At 40.8% G+C, this 21,081-nt stretch overlaps 1 protein-coding gene across 2 annotated transcripts in view; it reads right to left on the bottom strand.

The window, feature by feature from the left end:
• Window positions 1–21,081, bottom strand: part of CDH13 (cadherin 13) — an 876,776-nt gene that overhangs the window by 246,682 nt on the left and 609,013 nt on the right. For both annotated transcript variants that reach the window (XM_075008353.1, XM_075008351.1), the window contains exon 7: window positions 18,054–18,232. In XM_075008353.1, the coding sequence (XP_074864454.1) occupies window positions 18,054–18,232 (179 nt within the window). The remainder of the gene's footprint in view (window positions 1–18,053; window positions 18,233–21,081) is intronic.

The following is a 21,081-nucleotide window of genomic DNA, read 5'->3' as shown; positions in this document are numbered from 1 at the left end:
CTGTGCACCCTCTGCATGGATCAAGATTGAGGGTATACTCCACGTATTAGTCAGCTCTTGGGACAGTAAAAACAGATGGTCAGATAATGCTGTAAAGACACAGAGGCACAAAGAGTAGCATGGTCAAATACACTCACATGGATTCTCTTTCTTATGACCATGTTAAAAAGCAACACAAAGCTCAATGCACTGAGTATGTTACGAAGGGTCCTGTGGCACCTTATAGACTAACAGAAAGGTTTAGAGCATGAGCTTTCGTGAGTTAACTCACTTCTTCAGATGCTTCATCTGAAGAAGTGAGTTAACTCACGAAAGCTCATGCTCTAAACTTTTCTGTTAGTCTATAAGGTGCCACAGGACCCTTCGTTGCTGCTACAGATCCAGACTAACACGGCTACCCCTCTGATACTTGAGCATGTTATATAATACAGTTTGAACCTCTTTAGTCCGGCACCCTCGGGACCTGACCAGCGCCGAAGGAGAGAATTTGCCAAGCCCAAAAGTGGTCAGTATTTTCTAGTAGCATTACCAGCACTTCCACTGCTTCCTGGGCTCTTTTAGAAGATATTTAGGGGCAAATTAGAGCTAAATATAAGCACAGAAATTGAAAGCCAGGACTGGTGGCTATATAACTTTGTGGGACCATGGGAAATTTGTCCACACCCTTTAGAAGTGGTTGTCCAGCTAACTAAATCATGCCAGAACATGGAAGTTGTCAGATTCGAAAGTGCCAGAGTGGAGGAGTTCAACCTGTATTTAGTATTCTGTTACAAGGAAGCCTGGTGACAACTTCATTGCATTGTACCTATGTTCATATTTCTTATGCTCATTCCAGCCCTTGGAACTCTGTGGCACTAAATGATTTCCTTCTTGGTTCCTAGGACACTCTGGAGGGTCAGGCCACTTCAGACCCTGACATTCCTAGGTGTCTATCACTGTAAAAACCAACTACATCTTTACATATTGTTCTTTTTTTCTTATCCATTGCATAATGTTAGGATGGTATTGACTCAGAAGGTACCTTGCATCTTTGATTCCTGTTTGAGGGCATTTGTAGTTATGCTGGTTGCAAAATGAATGCAACTATATTTTTTTCTTTTAGCCTCTTTAAGCCAGTGAGAGGTTAACTACGAAAACAAACAAACAAAAAGCATAAATTCATTTTTTTTTAGTTTGCAAAACACAAACAACTAAAAAAAGAAGAAACTTCAAAAGCAAAAGTTTCTCAAGCAACATGAACCTAGCCACATTTCACATATGTTGATTTGGTATTCCTTTTTTCCTCTTTAAAAGGAATCTTCTGTGTATTACAGTGTAAACAATTAATGCAGGCGATGAAATATAACATATGTGCAATATGCTCTAGTTAAAATTGCAGGAGAAATCTTAACTTTGGGGACTTCCTCCGTGTGAGTGTTTGAGATCACAACCTTAAACCTGTATTAAAGCTAGTTTTGTTCTGTTTGGTTTTCTTTTTCCTGCCTGTGTAGTTCTGATAGATAAAAAAGGAAGATCTGGATCAAAAGGCTCTTACAGTTGAGAAACCAGGGCAGCATGCTCTGAAAGGAAAGAGTTTCTTGATTCATATTAATCTGACATGACTTCAGTGATTGTTAAAGTCATGCAAAGTGAAGTGTGGACTAGAACTGTGGATTTTGTACTGGAGATTGTTTGTTTGACTTGCAATAAATTATAAATAAAGTAAACACCAGATAGGATCCTTCTTTAGTTCACTTGGATTTCAAGTGGGTGCCGTCACATATCAGAGGTGTCTCTCTCTCACACACACACACACACACACACACACCACCACCACCACCACCACCACCAGCAGCAGCAGCAGCAGCAGCAGCAGCAGTCAGAGACTGTTAATCATTACAGCTGAGATTTGAAAGGGGCATAAGTGAACTAGGTATCAGTCTCCCACCAATAAAAAAGGGTGTCTTATTCTGTTACACCTCTTTGACCCTCCCAATCCAACTCCATCATCAATTAGTTCAAATAGAGGATGACCCGAGGTATACTCAGGAAAATCCAAAATATGATAAGCCCATGTCCACTGCCAACATATCATGAGAAACAACCAGATTTTCCCCCACAATTGTTCTTGCATCAGTAAAACATGGCACCATCACAAAAGACTGTGACTAAATGCATCAGTGTATGAGCCTGTTCAATGATTTAAATGCATTTCTTCTTTCTTAGGAGGAGGGTGGGTGAGTAATCAGGGAAAATGCCAAAGTGATTTTCACCCAGTTAACGAAAGGATTTCAAAGTCTTGCTTCTTGTTCTATGCTTCTGCTAAGACAGAATATGGAAGAACTCACACATTTCTTTCAGCTGAAATTCTCCCTGCAGTACAGCAAGTGACTGAACTAGACAGGTAGACCAGGGTTACAATAGTTTAACCACCACTTCTCGGCATTTTCAGGGAGCCCCATTAACTTTAAGTTCTTAATATCATCATATGGAAGGACAGAAGGGCACTCTGTACCAACCTTTGCCAGTTACATGCTGACTGAAAGCTCCATTGTTCTCCCTGAAGTGCACAGAAATCTTCAAAGCTTCTCTGTTCTCCCTAGGTGTGTGGAGCCTCAGTGATGTAATTAAGAGCACATAGCTGACCAGATTTCCTACTCCTTTTCTTTCACACACAGCTTGGGCTTTATGCACTGCAATGAGAGTTACCTCATCTTGCCCAGCCTGAGCAATGTGGCTGGGAAAAGGAATCTCTGCAGAAGAATGGGTGGGAACAGCCCTACTCTCAGATCATAGGCTTCACTGAGGCTGATGCAGAGAGGCCTAGTTGGTTTTAGCCATCAATACAGCCTGAATCTCCCAGATCTGAGGAAGGAGGAATGTAGATCCTGTCAAATCTTTCTTCCTTCCTTTTTGCCCATCCAACCCCTCTCCTCAGGGAATCTCACAAATCCACAAATTCACCCTAATTGTGAGTTCAGCTGTAAGAAGTGCGTGCAAGTTCATAAGTGTCACGTAAAAGATGTGAAAGGGAGAGAGAGAGACTGAATTCATCTCAATCAAATGGCTTACACGTATAACTCAAGGATTGTGTTAAAGTCATATTTGAGTAAACAAAACAAGAATGTATGAGTCAAAAATCAATAGACAAAATTCAGTGTGTTGGAATTTCCACCTGAGACCCGCCTCTTCTGAGGGCCCAAAACTCTATCCTCCCTCCCCATTGTCCGGAGACTGGTGATGTTTGTTCCCAGTCCTGCTGGAATATCACTGATAGATAAAGGGATGAGGGAAAGGGAGAACAGATTGCTTTCCTCAACCCTGGAATGTCTGTCTGAGAATTAGGAAGAGATGGCAGACAAAAATGATACTGGCCCCAAGAGAGATTTATTACAGCATCATAATGAAAGGAGGGGGAGAAGGGCATGCTCTTGTGGATGTTATAAAATTCTCAGCTTTTGAGAATTTTTCAGTACTATTCTCAAGCTGAAAAAGTCTACCAGTTCTGTCTGAGAGACTGATTTGGGAGCATGACACCCATCTTGCCCTCTATTTGCCCTGGGGATAAACAAATACACAAAATGCAAGGCAGTGGAGAATCTGGTGAGGGGGATGAACATTTAGCTGCAGATAAGGCGTCTGTGGCATTAGGAACAAGAGTACAAAGGAATACTTTCTTCTTTACAGACACTGGAGCGCCTAAACCTCTGGTCCTGTCCTTGATGTACCTTTGCATCAATTGCCAACAGTTCCATGGATCTACATGATAAAAAATATCCACTACATGTTTCATTGTTCATGGTTTTGCCACCTCCTCCAGCAATCAAGACGTGGTTGGTAGCAGCCATTAAAACAGCTCTATGCTGTCCAAAAAGTCTGCTAATTACATTCCCAGTAGTCAGTCATGTTGGGTTCAGCGCTCCATTTAAACAATCAAATTCAGGCTTATTACAGTCTAGTATCTGGCTCTGGCATTCACGTAGATGAAGCTTTTAATTTTAAAAAGGAAACAAATATCTATATTCACCTGTTGCATTTTGCTCAGCTGTAATTATCTTGCATGTTATTGTTGTTGGTTTTAAAGGAATCCATTCAGCAATTTAATGTGCTTTGTAATTTTGGTATCGTATTCTGTGTCCAGAAACAGTGAGTGTCCTTGAGATAGAACAGCCATTTAAGATATGCCTAATGCATTCCATTGTTCAGCCATCAAAGTCTTTTATTTTTACACATTCACATGCATGTGCGCGCACACACACACACACACACTGACTATTAAGCCACCTGTCGAAGTATTTTAAACTAAAACGGATAATAGCATAAGAGGTTTGGAAGAGGTTTCCTAGCTTGTGGTTATACATATTGGATTTTTTTTTCCATGTCCTAAGAATTTCTGAAATGGGAACCAGTCTCAGAGGGGTAGCCGTATTCATCTGTAGCTTCCTAAAAAATAAGCAGTGCTATTGCACCTAAAAGGCTGGGTCTACACTTGCCCTTAACTTCGAAGGGGTCATGGTAATCAGGGTGATGGGAGATTACTAATGAAGTGCTGCGGTGAATATGCAGCACTTCATTAGGCTAATTCTCCCCTGCGGCAACTCTGAAGTGTCATACTTCAAAGCGCCAGCATGCGTGTAGCCGTGGGCACTTTGAAGTGCTTGAACTACTTCTAAGTTGCCATAGGGGAAAATTAGCCTAATGAAATGCTGCATATTCACCACAGCACTTCATTAGTAATCTTCCATCACCCTGATTACCATGCCCCGTTTGAAGCTGGGGGCAAGTGTAGACAAGCCAAAAGACTAACAAATTTATTTATTTGGTAATGAGCTCCTCTTCTAGTTTATTTAACTAATAAATAAATTTGTTAGCCTTTAAGATGCTACAGGACTGATTTTCTTTTTTTTTTTGGTAATGGGATCCCTTATGATTCCTAAACTGAAGGACACCTTTTTATGTTTTGAAACATCATCCTTTCTTATCTACATCACTAGGGAAAGTTTCTCTGGCAATGTGAGGACAGGCTTATACATTCTTTTACCAGAAACACAATGGTAAACAGACTGGGAATTCATGGTGCACACTTCTTAAGTGATTAAGGAAGGCAGCTTCATTTAAGCCGCACCTACACTACAATGACCTTTCGAAAGATGATCTCCTGAAGATCTTCTTTCGAAAGAGCATGTCCACATACAAAAGCAGATCAAAAGAGTAATCTGCTCTTCCGAAAGAAAGCGTCCCCACAGCTCTTTCAAAAGAACAGGCCAGGGATGAAAACTCCAGCACCACAAGGACCACTCTTTCAAACAAAGGGCCCTCAGAGCATCTACACATGATTTTTTCTGAAAGAATCTTTCGAAAGAAGGCACTTTTCGTCATTTGGGAGGGCCTCTGGAAGAAGCGCCGCATTCTTTTGAAAGGAATTTGAAAGAGAGCATTTTGTGTGTGGATGCTCTACTTGTTCTTTAGGAAGAGGGCCTGATTTTCCGGAAGGACTTGCTAGTGTAGACACAGCTTTAGAGACCAGTTAAGGAAAGCACTTAAGCATGTGCTTAACTTTAAATACAATCTTAAATATGTCATCACTGAACTCAGAACAGCTCACTTTTAAGGTAATTAAGTGACAATTTAAAAGGGGGAAAAAAAGGCACAGAGATATTAAGGCTCAGACCTCAAAGATCTCAGTCTCATTGACTTTAGATGCTTATATATGTCTGAGAATCTGGTTTTAAGAGATTTTAGCACAGACCACAAACAGGAAATTTGTTGAGGGCGGCAGGACTATAATAAGATCTCCTGACTTTCCACCCTGTGCTTCAAAACCCTAAAAAAATGTTCTCTCTACATCATGGTGTACCCACAAAAGTACGTCAAGAGACTACTAAAACGCACATCTATTTCTCAGTTACATGATAACTAAGGGGGTAATTGAAAGGTGGGGTGAGGGGAGAGCAGAAACACAGATGAAGAGTGTGGACATGAAGTGTGAAGCAGAATTGTATGGGCAGGTCCAGCCATAGTTGCTGGAACTAGAGATGCTGCTGCACACCCTGGCTTGAAGTGATTCCTATCACACCCAAGTTTTACAGTTTGAGTCAATAGCTTTCAGCACCCCTAATATACAAATGGTTCCAGCACCCCTGAGCCCAGCTGAATATTGGAAAACTTTGTATTATAACTGCGTGAATAATGAATTTGCTGGTAATTAAAATATTTTGGGTCAAAGTTTTATTTCGTTTGTTTGTTTTTTCCCCAAAATTTTTGACAAATCATAAAGTGAAAAGAAATCTTTTGGGTCAGATTAACATTTCAATTCAACTGTCTCTAGAGGAAAATGTTAGTTTGAGAGCATTCTCACACATTTTTGTTGCTTTTTAAAATAATATTCAGGCAAATATTGAAACTAAAAGTTGTCTCAAACTGAAAACTGAAACATTTCACATAGAAAATACCAAGATAAAGCATTCTAGTTTTTTTCCCATATTTTTGCTCATTATTCCTTGAAGCAGTTCAGTAAAACGAACATAAATTCACATAATGTTTTGGTGACACTGAAACATGCATTTTGCACAACCTTCCCCACACACACAGATACACGCCCAAGAAATGTTTGTGCAGCTCTGTTTCCAATATTTGTGATCTAGTAGATGGTGGAATAGTCATTCAGGAATAATATGGAAAAGCCTATTTTGTGGGTATTTTCAAGCAACAGAAACCACAAAATACAATTCTAGACCTAGTCAGAATGGTGCACCTGGTGCCTTACATCCATCTCTATCTTTTTTGACTGACACATATTGCAATGTTTTGATGGGAAAAAAAATGGAGCTTAAGAAATTATGTCCAGCTCTCTCTCTCACAAACAAAATAAAGCGAAGGTGGGACTTTCAAGATGTAGACAAGATAAAAAGATACAAACAAACATTCTAATTCAGGGCTGGATCTAATCCACATTATAATTTTCCCTAAAATTACTATGATTATGAATATTCTAGCATATAATATGAAGATCAAGTGTGAAATGCATTTGCTGGCAAGTTTAATATTTTTTTCATTAACAATGAGAGTGTGCTGGCAGTTGAACATTTGCTTTTAGAATGAGAAAGTAAGAAATGTAGTCATGCCTGAAGATACAGAGCTCCAAAAAGGAAAGAGAAGAATAAGGAGGGTAGTGTCTTCTTGCAAATATGGTCAATAAAATAATACAAAAGCTTTGTATTATGTGTTGTTGACCTTTAGAATGGGAGATTGTTATCGATGAAGCATAATCTGAGTCACAGTCAGAATATGTGTGGCTCAATATTTCAAAAGCTATACATGGCAACTTTGGAACAAAATGGTTAGTCCTTCCAAGCACATTTCAATACCTTGTTACTGTAGAGTATGCAAGAAAGGATGTTTGGTTTGCATGACTTCTTGGGGAATAGCTGTTCTGTGTATCACTATCCATCGCTTATGCATAATCAAGAGTATTCAGTAGCAGTGGATATTGCTGGGCCCTGGGAAATGGGGCTAGGGGTTGGCTCTGGGCTTCCTGAAAGGGGTGGAACCTCAGGAAGAAGGGGTGAGACTAGGGGCAGTGAGCCCTCAGCATTTCTATACTGCGCTATACCTCCCCAGCCAGCCCAGAGCCACTGGAACAGCATCACATTGGGCTCCAGTGGTGATTTAAAGGGACTGAAGCACTGGGTGCCAATTTCCATGGCAGTGGAAGCTCAGAGATCCAGGCCCTTTTAAATTGCCAGGACTTGGGGCAACTGCCTCCCCTTGTTCCTTCTCATTGGTGGTGCTGGTATTAATCAATTATCTATTGTTCTCTTGCTTAAAATCTGTCAGTCATTCAAGCAGTAAGAAGAAACAATAATATAATAAAATGTGATTGATTCCACTTGAGAAAAAGTCCAAGTACATAGCAACTCAGTGGGTCTGAACCACTCCAGATTTATGGTACTTCCAGGCATAAATCTTTTAGCTCTCAGGCTAGGTTTATACTAGGGAAATAAGTCAATTTCCGATACACAATTCTAGCTACAGCATTTGCATAACTAGAATTGATGTATTAGAATCGACTTATTTCTCTAGTATAGATCTAGCCTCTACACCCTCCCATTGACCTCCCTTACTCCGCATGACAGCATGGAGTACAGGGTCCACTGATGACCCCTGAGAAATCAATTTTGTGCTTCTATACTAGATGCACAAAATTGAACTCTGGAAGCTCATCCATGACCGGGTCAGTCTTCCCAGAAGCACAGACATACCGTCAGGTAGCAGGAAGAGAACAAGGGACCAGAGTGCTGAGAAACACAGTGGATGCATCCTCAATGACAGGTCAGGTGTGGGCAATAATACAGCAGTATAGTTGAAAAATGCGGGAGGCACTTGTTACTAGTATGGGGTGGTCAGCCAAAGTGACCTGGGTAAAGATTTCCACAGTACAAGAAACTTAACTTTAAATATATAGTGTACTATGACAGAGCATAATACCTAACTTTAAAAAATGGATCCAACTGAACTTAGGGAATAGCAGATTAGTCAGTTTAACTTTGATACCTGCATAGATGCTGGAAAGAATGATTAAACGAGCAATTTGTAATCTCCTCAAAGATAACAGGGTTATAAGGAATAGCCAGCATGGATTTGTTAAAAATAAATCATGCCAAACCAACCCAATTGCCTTCTTTTGATGGGGTTACTGGGTTAAGGGGGGCAGGGGGGGAAAGGGAAACTAGATGTGATATATCTTGATTTTTTAGTAAAGATTTTGATATATGTCCACATGACATTCTCAGAAGAAAATGACAGAAATGTGGTCTTGATGAACTTACTATATGGTGGGTGCAGAAGGTGATGAAAGACCATAGCTCAAAAAGTAGTTGTTAGCCGATGGCTGTCAAACTGGGAAGGTCTAACTAGCAGGGCTCTGCAAGAATCAGTCTTCTGCCTGGTGCTAATCAATACTTCCATTAATGACTGGGAGGATAGTGGAGTGGACAGCACACTTATAAAAACTGCTGAAAACACCAACCTGGGTGGGTAGCAGGCACTTTGGGACAACAGGATTTGAATTCACAACAACAGAGAAACATTAGAGAATTGGTTGGAAATGAACAAGATTAATTCAATATAAATAAGTGCAAAGTGTTACGCTCCTGAAGGAAAAAGTCAAGTGTGCAAATACAAATACAAAGTGGGGATAAATGTTTCAGTGGTAGTAATGCTGAAGATGATGTGGAGTGTACAGTCGATCAGAAATTGATGCAGTTGCAAATGTGATGCAGTTGCAGAAAAAACTAATGTCATTCGGGGATGTAATAACAGGAGTGTCGTATGTAAGGTATAGGAAGCAACTGCTGTGCTCTAATAAGTACAGGTAAGGTCTCAGATGAAGTTCTGTGCTGCATTTTAAGAAAGATCTGGACTGACGAGTTCAGAGGATGAGGGAAAAAAAAAGATAAAATGTTTGGAAAACCCAACCTATCAGAAAAGGGTAAAACATCTGGGCATATCATCTCTTGAGAAAGATAAAAGTGTTTGTCTATGTTTAGACAAACATGGCAATCAACTGTACAGCATGGTTACTGAAGATAGGGCAGGAAGTGTCCAGCTAAATCTGCAGCCAGGGAGGTTTAGGTTAGATATTAGGGAAAACTTTCTAACTATATGATTAGCTAAGTTATGGAACAACAATGAGCTTCCTAAGGATATGGTCAAATCCCCTTCAATGGATGTTTCTAAGAGCTGGTTGAACAAAATGCCTGTCAGGGATCATCTTGGTTTACTTGGTCCAACCTCACTAAAGGACATGGGCTTGATTACTTCTCAAGGTCTCTTTCAGCCCTATATTTTTGGAATTCTATATACTACAGCATTTTGTAGATATTTCAGGTATTGCAAATGAAATGCAGTAGTTCCTATCAGGAAGGAAACACAAATTATTCATCCAACCTTATTACAAGTAGAGCGAACAGCATTTTACACGAGTAGAGGTAGCACTAGCTTCTATATATATTTCAATTCACACAACAACTGATAATTTTGTTGGCAAAACTGATTCTGTAACAGTTGCAAAGGAGCACAGTGGGTAATGAATAAAAATGATTAGTGCTCTATCAAAGAGGTTTAAGAGAACTTGATTCTATCAAAGTACAACCGCTTTTTCTAGAATTCACATAAGAAGCATTATTTCTTGCTCACTGCAGGCAAGTGTCACTTTGAAATGGATTTTTTCTCCCTTAAAATACAAAACTTCAGGCCATTTATACAACATCAGATTTTTTTTTAGATGAAATTCTATGTTTTATTTTTGGTCACTGAGACTGCACAGTGTGTTACAGAGCATCTTTCTGCTCTGAATCTATGAATCAAAATGTATTCTCCAGTGGATGTTCGGAGGTATAATTTGCCTCCTTATGCTCTTCAATCTTCATCTCTGACACATTCAAGGATATTTAAGTCCCATGAGGAAAAAAAATGAACATAAATCTTCAAAAATATGTTCTTACATGCCTTCTTAAAATGAAAATGGATGTTCCTCCATAAATTATTAGAGTTTGTTGTAAACTCTGAGGAGAATGCACTTTTGGAAACAATCTGGAAACTGAAAAACCCTTAAATAATACAAATCTTGATATATTTGGGGCATAATCATTTTTGAAATTGCTGAACACTTCCTCTAAGGATCTAAGCTCCTTCAACTGCCATCCCCAGAAGTCAATGGGGATTTAAAGTGCTCAGCAGGCTTCTGGGTTGGGTCTCTCAGCTTACTGTGTATTCCATATTGTACTTTTTTCCCTTATAAACTGAAGAAAATAGCTTTTTCTATTATTATTTTCACAGGTGGCCATGTGTTACAGAAACAGATCCAAGCTGAAACCTTCGGTCTAGACACTCTGAATCTTCTCTGAACTTTGCAGCTAGAGTTATACTGAAGTTCACATTACAAAACAAGTATCGGAGGGGTAGCCGTGTTAGTCTGGATCTGTAACAGCAACAAAGGGTCCTGTGGCAACTTATAGACTAACTGAAAAGTTTTGAGCATGAGCTTTCGTGAGCACAGACTCACTTCATCAGATGCTGGTCATCTTATGCTCAAAACTCATGCTCATACTCAAAGCTCATGCTCAAAACTCAAAGCTCATGCTCAAAACTTTTCTGTTAGTCTATAAGGTGCCACAGGACCCTTTGTTGCTATTACAAAACAAGAAAGCAGTCCTGTAGCTCTTTAAAGACTAAGAAAACGATTTATTAGGTGATGAGCTTTCATGGAGCAGACCCACTTCTTCAGATCTGGAAAAGCCTGTGAAGATACAGACTAACACAGCTACTGTGACTATTTATATTACAAGTTGGTGAACAACTTTTTTTTCCCCCCCAGCTTAGTGGCCAAATGATAAAATCTGAAAAAAACACAAAAACCCAAAAAACCTAGTGTAACCCAGAAATCCAAAATTATTTTTCCTTGCTATTAAAAAAAACATTATGTTGAACTCATTTTTTGACCTGAAACAGAATGTTTTGTTTCATTTTGTGAGCTTCTCTATGTTTTCTTTTAATAAATTTAACTACACACCTAACTGAAACATCACTTAAAAATGAAAAGTTACAATTTTTCATTTAAAAATGTCAGAATGAAAAGTATTAACCTTTTCAAAAATCCTTTATGGGAAAAATCAGGGACGTGTCTCTACTGGCAGAATTTGATGTGGATTCACAACTAAGATTTGGCTGACCTAAAACTGATTTTTTTTTTTTTTTGGCAAATATGCTACAGGTTGTAGTCCCTCATCCTGTACCCTTGGGTCTGCAGTCTGCCCTGGGACTCCTGAGACCTGGCTGCTAGCAGGGCTGCCTGCTACTAGCAGGGCCTCTGGAGCAGCTGGAACTCATTCATCCCAGTACACTCTGGTCCAGCAACACCTGTGCTCCTGCTGGACCAGGAATGCTGCTGGATGAAGGCGTGCCAGACAAGTGAGTTTCAACCTTTATTTCTCATTTAAAAAAAAAAAAAGCACAGCTCTTGTCAACATCCAAGCCTGAACTTAATGGCTGCACTGATATACTGCTATATTCCAACCTTCCCCTCACCCCCAATACAAAGCGGAAAAAAGCCCCCTCTCTGATTGAAATGTAAGTGCCAAATTCTTCTCTATCTGGGGAGGAGGGTGGGTGCTCAACTGCTATTCCCATGCCAGATCTGCCCCCCACCCCATCTCTCTCTCCAAGCTCCATTCCACTTCTTCCACCACTGCCCTTACTCCGCCCCTTTCCAAAGACCCTATCCCTTGTCTCTTGTTACCACCATTCCGTCCCCACCCCATTCCCACTTACCTCCCTCTTTGGCATGCAGGGGATGGTTTTGGGACGGGTTCTGTTCAAAAATCTTCATCAACGATGTAGATATTGGCCTAGAGAGTATGCTTATTAAGTTTTCAGATACCAGATACCACCTGATCAGATAACAAGCTGAGAGGGGTTGCAACTGCTTTGGAGGTTACTGTCATAATTCAAAATGATCTGGACAAACTGGTGAAATGGTCTGAGGTAAACAGGATGAAGATTAAGAGGGATAAATGCAAAGTACTCCACTAAGGCAGGAATGATCAGTTTCACACACACAGAAAGGGAAGTGACTGTCTAGCAAGGAGTACTGCAGAAAGGGACCTAGGGGTCAAAGTGGACCACAAGAAAAATATCAGTCAAGAGTGTGACACTGCAAAAGACAGGATGCATCAACAGGAGTGCTGTGAGAAGACATGAGAAGTCATTCTTCTTCTCTGTGCAGAGCTGATTAGGTCTCAACTGGAGTACTATGTCCAGATTTTGGCATCACATTTCAAGAAAGATGGGGAGAAATTGGAGAAGGTTCAGAGAAGAACAACAAGAATGATTAAGGGTCTTGAGAACATGAGCTATGGGGAAAGACTGAAAGAACTGGGCATCTTTAGTTTAGAAAAGGGAAGATTGAGAGAGGACATGATAACGATTTACAAGTACGTAAAAGAGTGTTAGAAGGAAGAGAGAGAAAAATTGTTCTTCTGAGCCTGAGAGGATAGGACAAGAAGCAACAGCAAGGGAGGTTTAATTTGCTGCAGCAAGGGAGATTTAGTTTGGACATTTTGAAACACTTCCTAACTATGTGATTAGACATTGGAATAAATTGCCTAGAGAGCTTGTGGAATCTCCACCGTTTGAGATATTTAAGAGCAGGTTGGATCGACATCTATTAGGGAGGGTCTAGATGGTACTTGGTCCTGTCGTGAGGGCAGAGGATTGAACTCGATGACCTTTCGAGGTCCCTTCCAGTTCTAGTGTTCTATGATTCTATGATTGTTACAAGCAGAATTTCAAATCTATGCACGACTTTGTAGTCTTAGAAACTCTGCCCCGAGAATGGTCTTTATGGTTTATTTAATGACTTAGGAAGTTCTTAAGAAATTATCTTAACTGGTCTCCATTTAGCAACATCTGAACTGGTCTCCATTTAGCAAATGCTTATTTGACTGGGAGGAGCAGAGGCTTACAAAAAACAAGTTACAAATATTTTTTTCAGTCAAATAAATGCACCTTTCTATATTTTTTTTTACTTCCTACAGAATTTCCAGAGATTTTTTTCTTGATCTTCATAAAAAACAATAAACCCAACATTTGATTTTCCATTTGAAATCACCAAAATCATCCAAATTTTGAGGAAGAGGGGGCTTCTGAAAGGGGATTTCCTTCCAGAAGATCCCCCGCGGGCTGCACATCTGCAAATGTATTTTGGAGTCCAGAAGAATGTCTTCTGGACTCTGAATCACATGGCCATATGCTAATGAGGTGCAGGAAATTTACAATGGCACCTCATTAGCATCTTCTAGACTGCTCATTACCATGCCACTTCCGGAAGAAGTGGCACACGTAGACGTAGCCACTTAGCTTCTTTCATGGCTGTGCATCATACAGAAATTTCTAATATTGCTCCAGGCAGGTACTGATATGGAAAGGTACAAGGTATTTGGTAGTTTTTTTTTCCCCGTTTGAATATAAGTAGCAACCCAAGTGCCTTTTTACATGCTTTTATTTTTTTAAGAGTTCTTGCTGCGTGACAACCCTTGGAATCATTTCTATGCAGAAATTCAAGATCCCAGTACCAACCCCAAAACAACCAAAATCATCAGAGCTAGGTAGCTCAGACTTTATACATGAGTAAACATATCAGCACACCTTGATGAAGGATTGGTGATTCCAAATAGAAAGTAAAATGTTGGGGTTATTGTTTTTTATTGAGACTATGGAAAAAAAAAACATCACTCTGGTAATTCTCTAGGAAGTAAAAGAAATATTGAAAGGGGCATTTAAATGAAAAAAAAATCTGTAACTTGTTTTTTGTAAGCCTCTGCTCGCTACTCCTAGTCAATTGAGTAATTTTTATGTCTTATCAAAATTTTGAGGAAGAGGGGGCTTCCAGAAGGAGGGTTTCCTTCTGGAAGATCCCTTCAGGCCACACATCTGTACACGTATTTTGGAGTCCGGAAGAGCTTCTTACAGACTCCAAATCATGTGGTCATATGATAATGAGGCGCTGGAAATTTACATCCACACTTCTTTAACATCTTCTGGACTGCTCACTATCACGGCGCTTCCAGAAGAAGTGGCACATATAGACATAGCCAATGTGAAATACAAAAAATAGCAATTTACATTCTGTCAATTTAGCTCAAGTCAAGTGGAAGGCTTCACATAAGCATCCACACCTATGCAATGACTAAAATTAATACAAGAGCGAAAACACAGGGAATAACTTTGACCGTCACTTTAACACATTTTCTTTAAAAGCATTTGTATCAGTTTCCAGTGAATTCATATTTGAATAAACAAAGCCAGATTTCTTTGTTCTTCCACATTTAGCCTATCTGATATGCTAACCTTATACACAGCTACTGTTTTCTCAGTTGTTTTCACTGTTAGTCAACAAATGTACACAGAGCAACAAAGGACAATAGCAGTTGGACTGCCAATTGTGTGTGTGTTTCAAAATACAGTTTTAAAAAAGGGCTTATAAATAAGACAGATGGTGTTGGGTGAAATTTGGGCTTGCATGAAGCTACTGGACTTCTGGTGGTCGGAAACAGTGGTCTCAATTTGTATGGGGCATCTGAAAACATGGGGGTCATGCAAGTCCAAATACTATGTCAGGTTCACCATGAAGCATCCCTGCAGGAGTTCCTTCGGCAAATTCCCAGAGTATTTTGCCAAAGCTACAACATGGAAACGCTTGCAAAGGCTGTCCATCAGCACCCATGATCTTTGGAAAGGAGCTGGCTCATTTTTCTCTCCCTCAAATCATGAAGTCCTTCTTCACAACTGGCATCCCCAAAAAGGCAACAAATAGGACTTCCTGGCCACCTTTCTCCTGCATCCTGGCAGACTTCCTGGCCCAGCCAAAGAGTTTGTAGGGCCCAAGGTGGCATGCTGACAGCAGGGCCTGGCCAATGGGCAGTGTATGTAAGCACGGGGCCCTGAAGGTCTCCCTCTGAAGGCCACCACCTTTCTTGCCTTGCCCTGAGGCCGGGCCTCCAGATTTCCTGAGAGCATGTGCATAACTCATTAAAGAGCAGCAATGGGCTGAGATACGCTATTCCAGTCTCACCATGCCTCTGCTAATACATAAGACACTCCACGACAGTACTGTGATGAGAGACAGGAATTCCTTTCAGCAGTGGCAGGCAACCTACAGCCGATCATGGCTGTATGTGTGGCCCATGAGACACTCCATTTATTGTTGCCCATGCACAGAGTTGACCGATTCCACTTTCCTCACAGGACTTCTTTTTCTCCATACTGGTATTGCTGAAGTTACACACATGTAAAGCCAGGACATGTGACACAGGATGCGTGCTGATTGCACACAATGGTGACCGTGAAAGCCATGCACTCTCTCTTCACCCAAGTAAAGCGTTGCTATGGTTCAATCGGTACACCTTGCAAATTCTAGGTATACGAGCTCTGTTAGCAAAATGACCCTATCCTTGTTATGACAGTCTTGCAGCACACTGAGGCAAAGGAGGGCCACTCACACAGCCCACTCTTTAGTCCAGTTGGCCCAATGCTGTCTTTTACTGTGACTTGGCATTTCAGAAGGGCCAGTGTAGGCAGTAACCATTCCCTCCCCCCACCCCCAGTTATATGTATCATGCTGGCTCCTTCTTGGTTAGGTGCCATAAAAACACATAGAACAACAGTATGTCTCCCAAAGTTAACTTTACACCAAGACTTTTACAAGCTTCTGCCACTGAATGGGGCTGTAGTCAGGGTCCCAAGTTCCTCTGATGACAGACTAGCACAGAGGGCAGCAGCAGGCCTCTCTGTTGCTCCATAGAAGGTGCTGGGTAGGAGCGGCAGGACTGTTGGCCGCCTACACGTATATCAGGTGGTATGTGGGGAAGTGAGCCAGTTAACTTCCAGGAAGACTCCAGGAAGGAAGCTATGATTGCAGGTCACTGTGTCTCCCCCGAAGACACTCGCATGTAAGTCAGTGGGGCTCAGAGCCTATGAAAGAGGGAAGGTCTGGGGTGGTAGAAATGGAAGGCATGTGGCTTAGCCCATAGTCAGAGATGAAAGTTAACTGTAATACATTTGAACACTGGGGTTTCAGAGCTAAAGGTCTGCCTGGTTCCAACTGTAGCTTTCTAAAGCTTTCAACACCCCCTGCAGCAACACAAATCACTTTTGGCGAGATTAAATGATGCCACCCTACTTTTCATAAAAACGCATCAAATCAGTGGCTAATAGGAAATCCCGGGGAGCTCAAGTCTTGCTTTCTGCACACACTGTGCAGCAGCAATAACAGTTCAACAGATTTTTGTATGTAAATAGCATCATTACTTCATGTATTACACTGACCTTTGGTGCATGCTAGGCAAGGTAGGGTTGTTTATCACCTTCCATTGATTTTTCAATTTCCAGTAAATTGGTTTTACCTTGAGGTTGTTTACGTATTAGGCATAAAAAATGCAGAGCCTGACTTCAGAAAACAACAACAAGGTTTTGAACTGGAGGCCCTGTGGTTAAAATGGAAACTTGTGCAGATATTAACATTTGGTTCTGCTGGTAAGAGATTCTGCTCACAGCTATACCATATTAGTGGATTGTCAGCGAAATTATCAAGATCTATGCTGATGGAGCTGTCAGAAGAATTTGGTCTTTCACAACGTTAAATATCACTTACACTTTCCAAAATAACACATATTGCTGAATTGCTCTCCTTCAACAATATATCTATAAAGACCCTGGCCCTTCAATATTCCCTCTGTGTTGCACGAGGGGATTGATTTTTGGGTTTTTTGATGATAAGAACTAAGTGGATCTCAATGAAAATTGTCTCACAGGGCAGGAAATTCCCTTTAAGGCCAGTGGGTATTTAAAAAGCCAGCATAATTCCATAAAAGGTCAGACAAGAAATAATGTCTGCTTTTGATCCAACCCAGCAGACAATTCTCGCTTTGTATTCTCCGAGTCTATTCATTTCAGTGATTTCATGTCCTGTGTCCCGCAATGAAAAATTCTACTACCTCCAATACCAGATGCATTGTCTGTATTTGCATTTGCAGTACCAGATTCATAAATGATGAGCACGGCGTACAAACTCTGATACCTAAGTCAAATGGAAAGCTCTATACAACAGGGCATTGTTGAGCCAATTTCAACGTGTAAACAGTTCTAAGCCTCTGTTTGTGTCACAAAAATACCAACAATAACGTACAAATGCTATGTCTAAGGCCATAGCATGCCTGGAAAGATGGGACATAGAGAAGAACTGACAGCCTCTATGGACCCTGGGCAAAGGGTATATGTGGGAGGGCTGTCTCTGCATTCCTGGAAGAGGCAGGACCTCAGGCAGCAGGGGTGGGCCCAGGGCAGTCAGCTCTCAGTGCCACCCCTTCTCCACCTCCGCCCTCAGAGCCAACTGGAGTTGATGACATGGCAGTCCAGCAGCAATGCAAAGTGTCCCAGGGCCCTTTGAATTGCCAGGCACCAGTGAAACTGCATGCTTTGCTTCCCACCACCCATTAGCAGGTCAATTGTTCGCTTACCTCACGGTCCAACAGTGCAGGTGATACCACTGTGACAATGTCTCCTTTCTCTGGATCAATGAAGAACATATTTGGCGACGGTTTGTCAGGGGTCTGTTTAAGGATATTATATCTCAAAAGAGCATTATCCGTAGCAGGGTCATCAGCGTCAAAGGCCATCATGCGCATCACAATGCTTCCTAAAGAGACAAATGAGATATAACGTGGTTATCAACATAGATTATGTGACAAGAATGCAGACAGCTCCTCTGGTTCTGTGCGTGAGAATCACCAGCTGTAACCCAACCTCAGCACAGGGAAACCAATAAAGAAGTTCACCTGCTATTTAGTTTGTCAGTTCACTTCTCCTCAGGCCACTGGCTTCTAAGTTGGCAACAACAGGCACGTGTGTCTAGCCTGCAGCAGACAAGTCTACCTAAACCAAACATGGCATCTTCCCCATGTGCGCTTCAGGGGCGATCACTTCATATTTTCATGCCATGAAAATAAAGAAATTAAACAGTCTAGGATAGTCTTCCAGCTATTAACTGATGAAAGAGAAACAGTAAAAAGGGAAAGCAAATACTCAAAATGAGATAAGGGTTTTAGAACTCTTTAGCATGCAGGCTTCTGAGCTTTCAGTTGATCAGCACTATTTGGCTGTGTCTACACATGCCCCTCCGTTTCGGAAGGGGCATGTTAATAAGGCACTTTGGAACAGGTTAATGAGGTGCTGACATGCATATTCAGTGTGTCATTAGCATAATGGCAGCCAGTTGCGCTTCTTTAGTGCTGTTTTTAAAATGTGGACGGGCTGTATAGATGCGGGCACTTTGAAGTAAACCCTATGCTTTGAAATTCCCTTATTCCCAATTTGTTTCAGCACCTCATTAACATGGCCTTTATGAATTTGATATGAATTTGTTGAATAAGCTTCCCTTTAAAAAAAATCAGACAAAAAAACACCGTAGGACTGTGCCCTAGCCACTGAACTATTGGAGTAAACCTCTCCCAATTTCTCCTGTTGAAGCTGATCTACTGGGCCGCATCTACACAATAGTGATCTTTCAAAAGATATCTTCCAGAAGACCTGTTCTGGAAGACCTTCTTTCAAAAGACCAGGTCCACACACAAAAAAGCAGATCAAAAGAGATGTCTGTCCACACAGTTCCCGCTCTTTTGAAAGAATGTGTCAGGGATCAAAAAAATCCAGTGCCAGAAAGACTACTCTTTCGGAAGAAGGATCCCTGGAGCATCTACATGCTTTTTTTCTGAATAACTCTTTCAGGAAAAGGTGCTCTTCCTCATCTGGGAGAGGAAGAGGGCCTCTGAAAGAAGTGTCACATTCTTTCAAATTCCTTTTGAAAGAACACATTTTGCGTGAAGATGCTCCATGAGATCTGTTAAAAGAGCCCCAGCTAGTCTAAAGATTTCACTAGCAAAGACACAGCATTTCCCACTGTGCAAATTTTACTAATTCCAAGGGGTAGCATTTTGCAATCACTTTGTTTAGGTTTGGATGTGTGATATAGGTGAAAAACTGTGGCGAAGCAGGTCCATTTTTTTTCTTGCTTAGCTATTTCTAACGTGTCCATGCCACACAAAGAAGTTACTCTACTTCTATGAGTCTCTTTAACAAAAGATAACTTGAATCAATGAAGTCCTCTGAAGTTCAGTAACATCACACATTACTTGTATGTCATTACCAATCAGAAGTGCCTGTACATTTTTGTGATAGTGTCTTTTGTTAAACCACATACATGTAACCAGAATATCAACTCTTTAGATCCAAAATCTCCTGGCATCTTCTGTCAGAGGAGCTGTGAAATCTCACTGTACAAAGGGAAGAGCAGCTTTCTAAGTGGCACCAACCTGAGGGCTTGTCTACAGTACAGGGGGGACTGATGCTGCAGTGATTGATCCATTAGCAGTTGATATAGCAAGTCTAGCAAAAGACCCACCAAACTGATCACTGATCACTCTCCCATCAACTCCAGTACTCCAGCAGAATGAAATGAGTTAGGGCAGTTGACAGGAGAGTTTCTTTTGTTGACTCCCTCCTCCCCTGCTATGGCGTGGACCTCACAATAAGTAGATTTAAGCGACATTGATTTGAATTACTCTACTAACGCAACTCAACTCCTATAGCTCTGATTGACCTGTACTTGTTGTACTGTAGGTCTGCCCTGAGTGTCAGAAAGGATTGTTTCTCCAAACTAAATATGACCTGTGTTCAATTTTGCACCCAAACTAACCTAAAATTTCATTGCTATGCATTTCACATGCAACAGTGATAGTACAGCAGTAGTTAATACGTCTTCAAGGTCATTTAAAAAAAATCTAAATCTCCGAGGGGTAGCTGTGTTAGTCTGTATATGCAAAAACAATGAGGAGTCCTATGTCACCTTGAACACTAACAGATTTATTTGGGCCTAAGCTTTTGTATGCAAAACCCACTTTGTTGGATGCATCAGAAAGCTTTTGCCCAAATAAGATGGTTAGTCTTGAAGGTGACAGAGGACTTGTAGTTGTTTTTGCTGCTTTAAGAGTTCAGATCACTCCTCATTATATATGTGTTCTATATGATAAATTAAAGTTTGGACTCCAGTCAAAAAGATAAAATTGAGGTCTGAATTTCCTGAAGATGGAAGGATGTGAAGATCAATGGCTCTGGTTTGGGCACACATACTGCTGCTAGTATTTCAAAAGGATGTATAGCATAGGCATCAGTCCCAACACGTTTAATTTAAGAAATACACATCTTTGGCATTACTCCTTTATCATAAAGTTTTATTCTTCATAAAAGATTCATTTCCCCAGACTCATAAACTGACTACTTCTAATTCAGTGTCATTTTATAAATACTTCCATTCCTGGTATCAATCAAATGTAGCTGGCTTCCGAACCGCAAAACAGCTTGCAACATTATCATGTTAAACAATATATATTAACTTATCAAGTTGAGGAACAAATGTCTGCAAAATCAGCAACTTTATGGTTCTGCCAATGACTGGAGATGTTCACTTTGAGTTCTCTTCCTCAGCAAAGG

Source organism: Carettochelys insculpta, chromosome 14 (genome assembly GCF_033958435.1).
Source record: "Carettochelys insculpta isolate YL-2023 chromosome 14, ASM3395843v1, whole genome shotgun sequence".
Lineage (NCBI taxonomy): Eukaryota > Metazoa > Chordata > Testudines > Carettochelyidae > Carettochelys > Carettochelys insculpta.
Note: the sequence above shows the minus strand (reverse complement) of the source record. Positions and strands in the feature narration are given on the sequence as shown.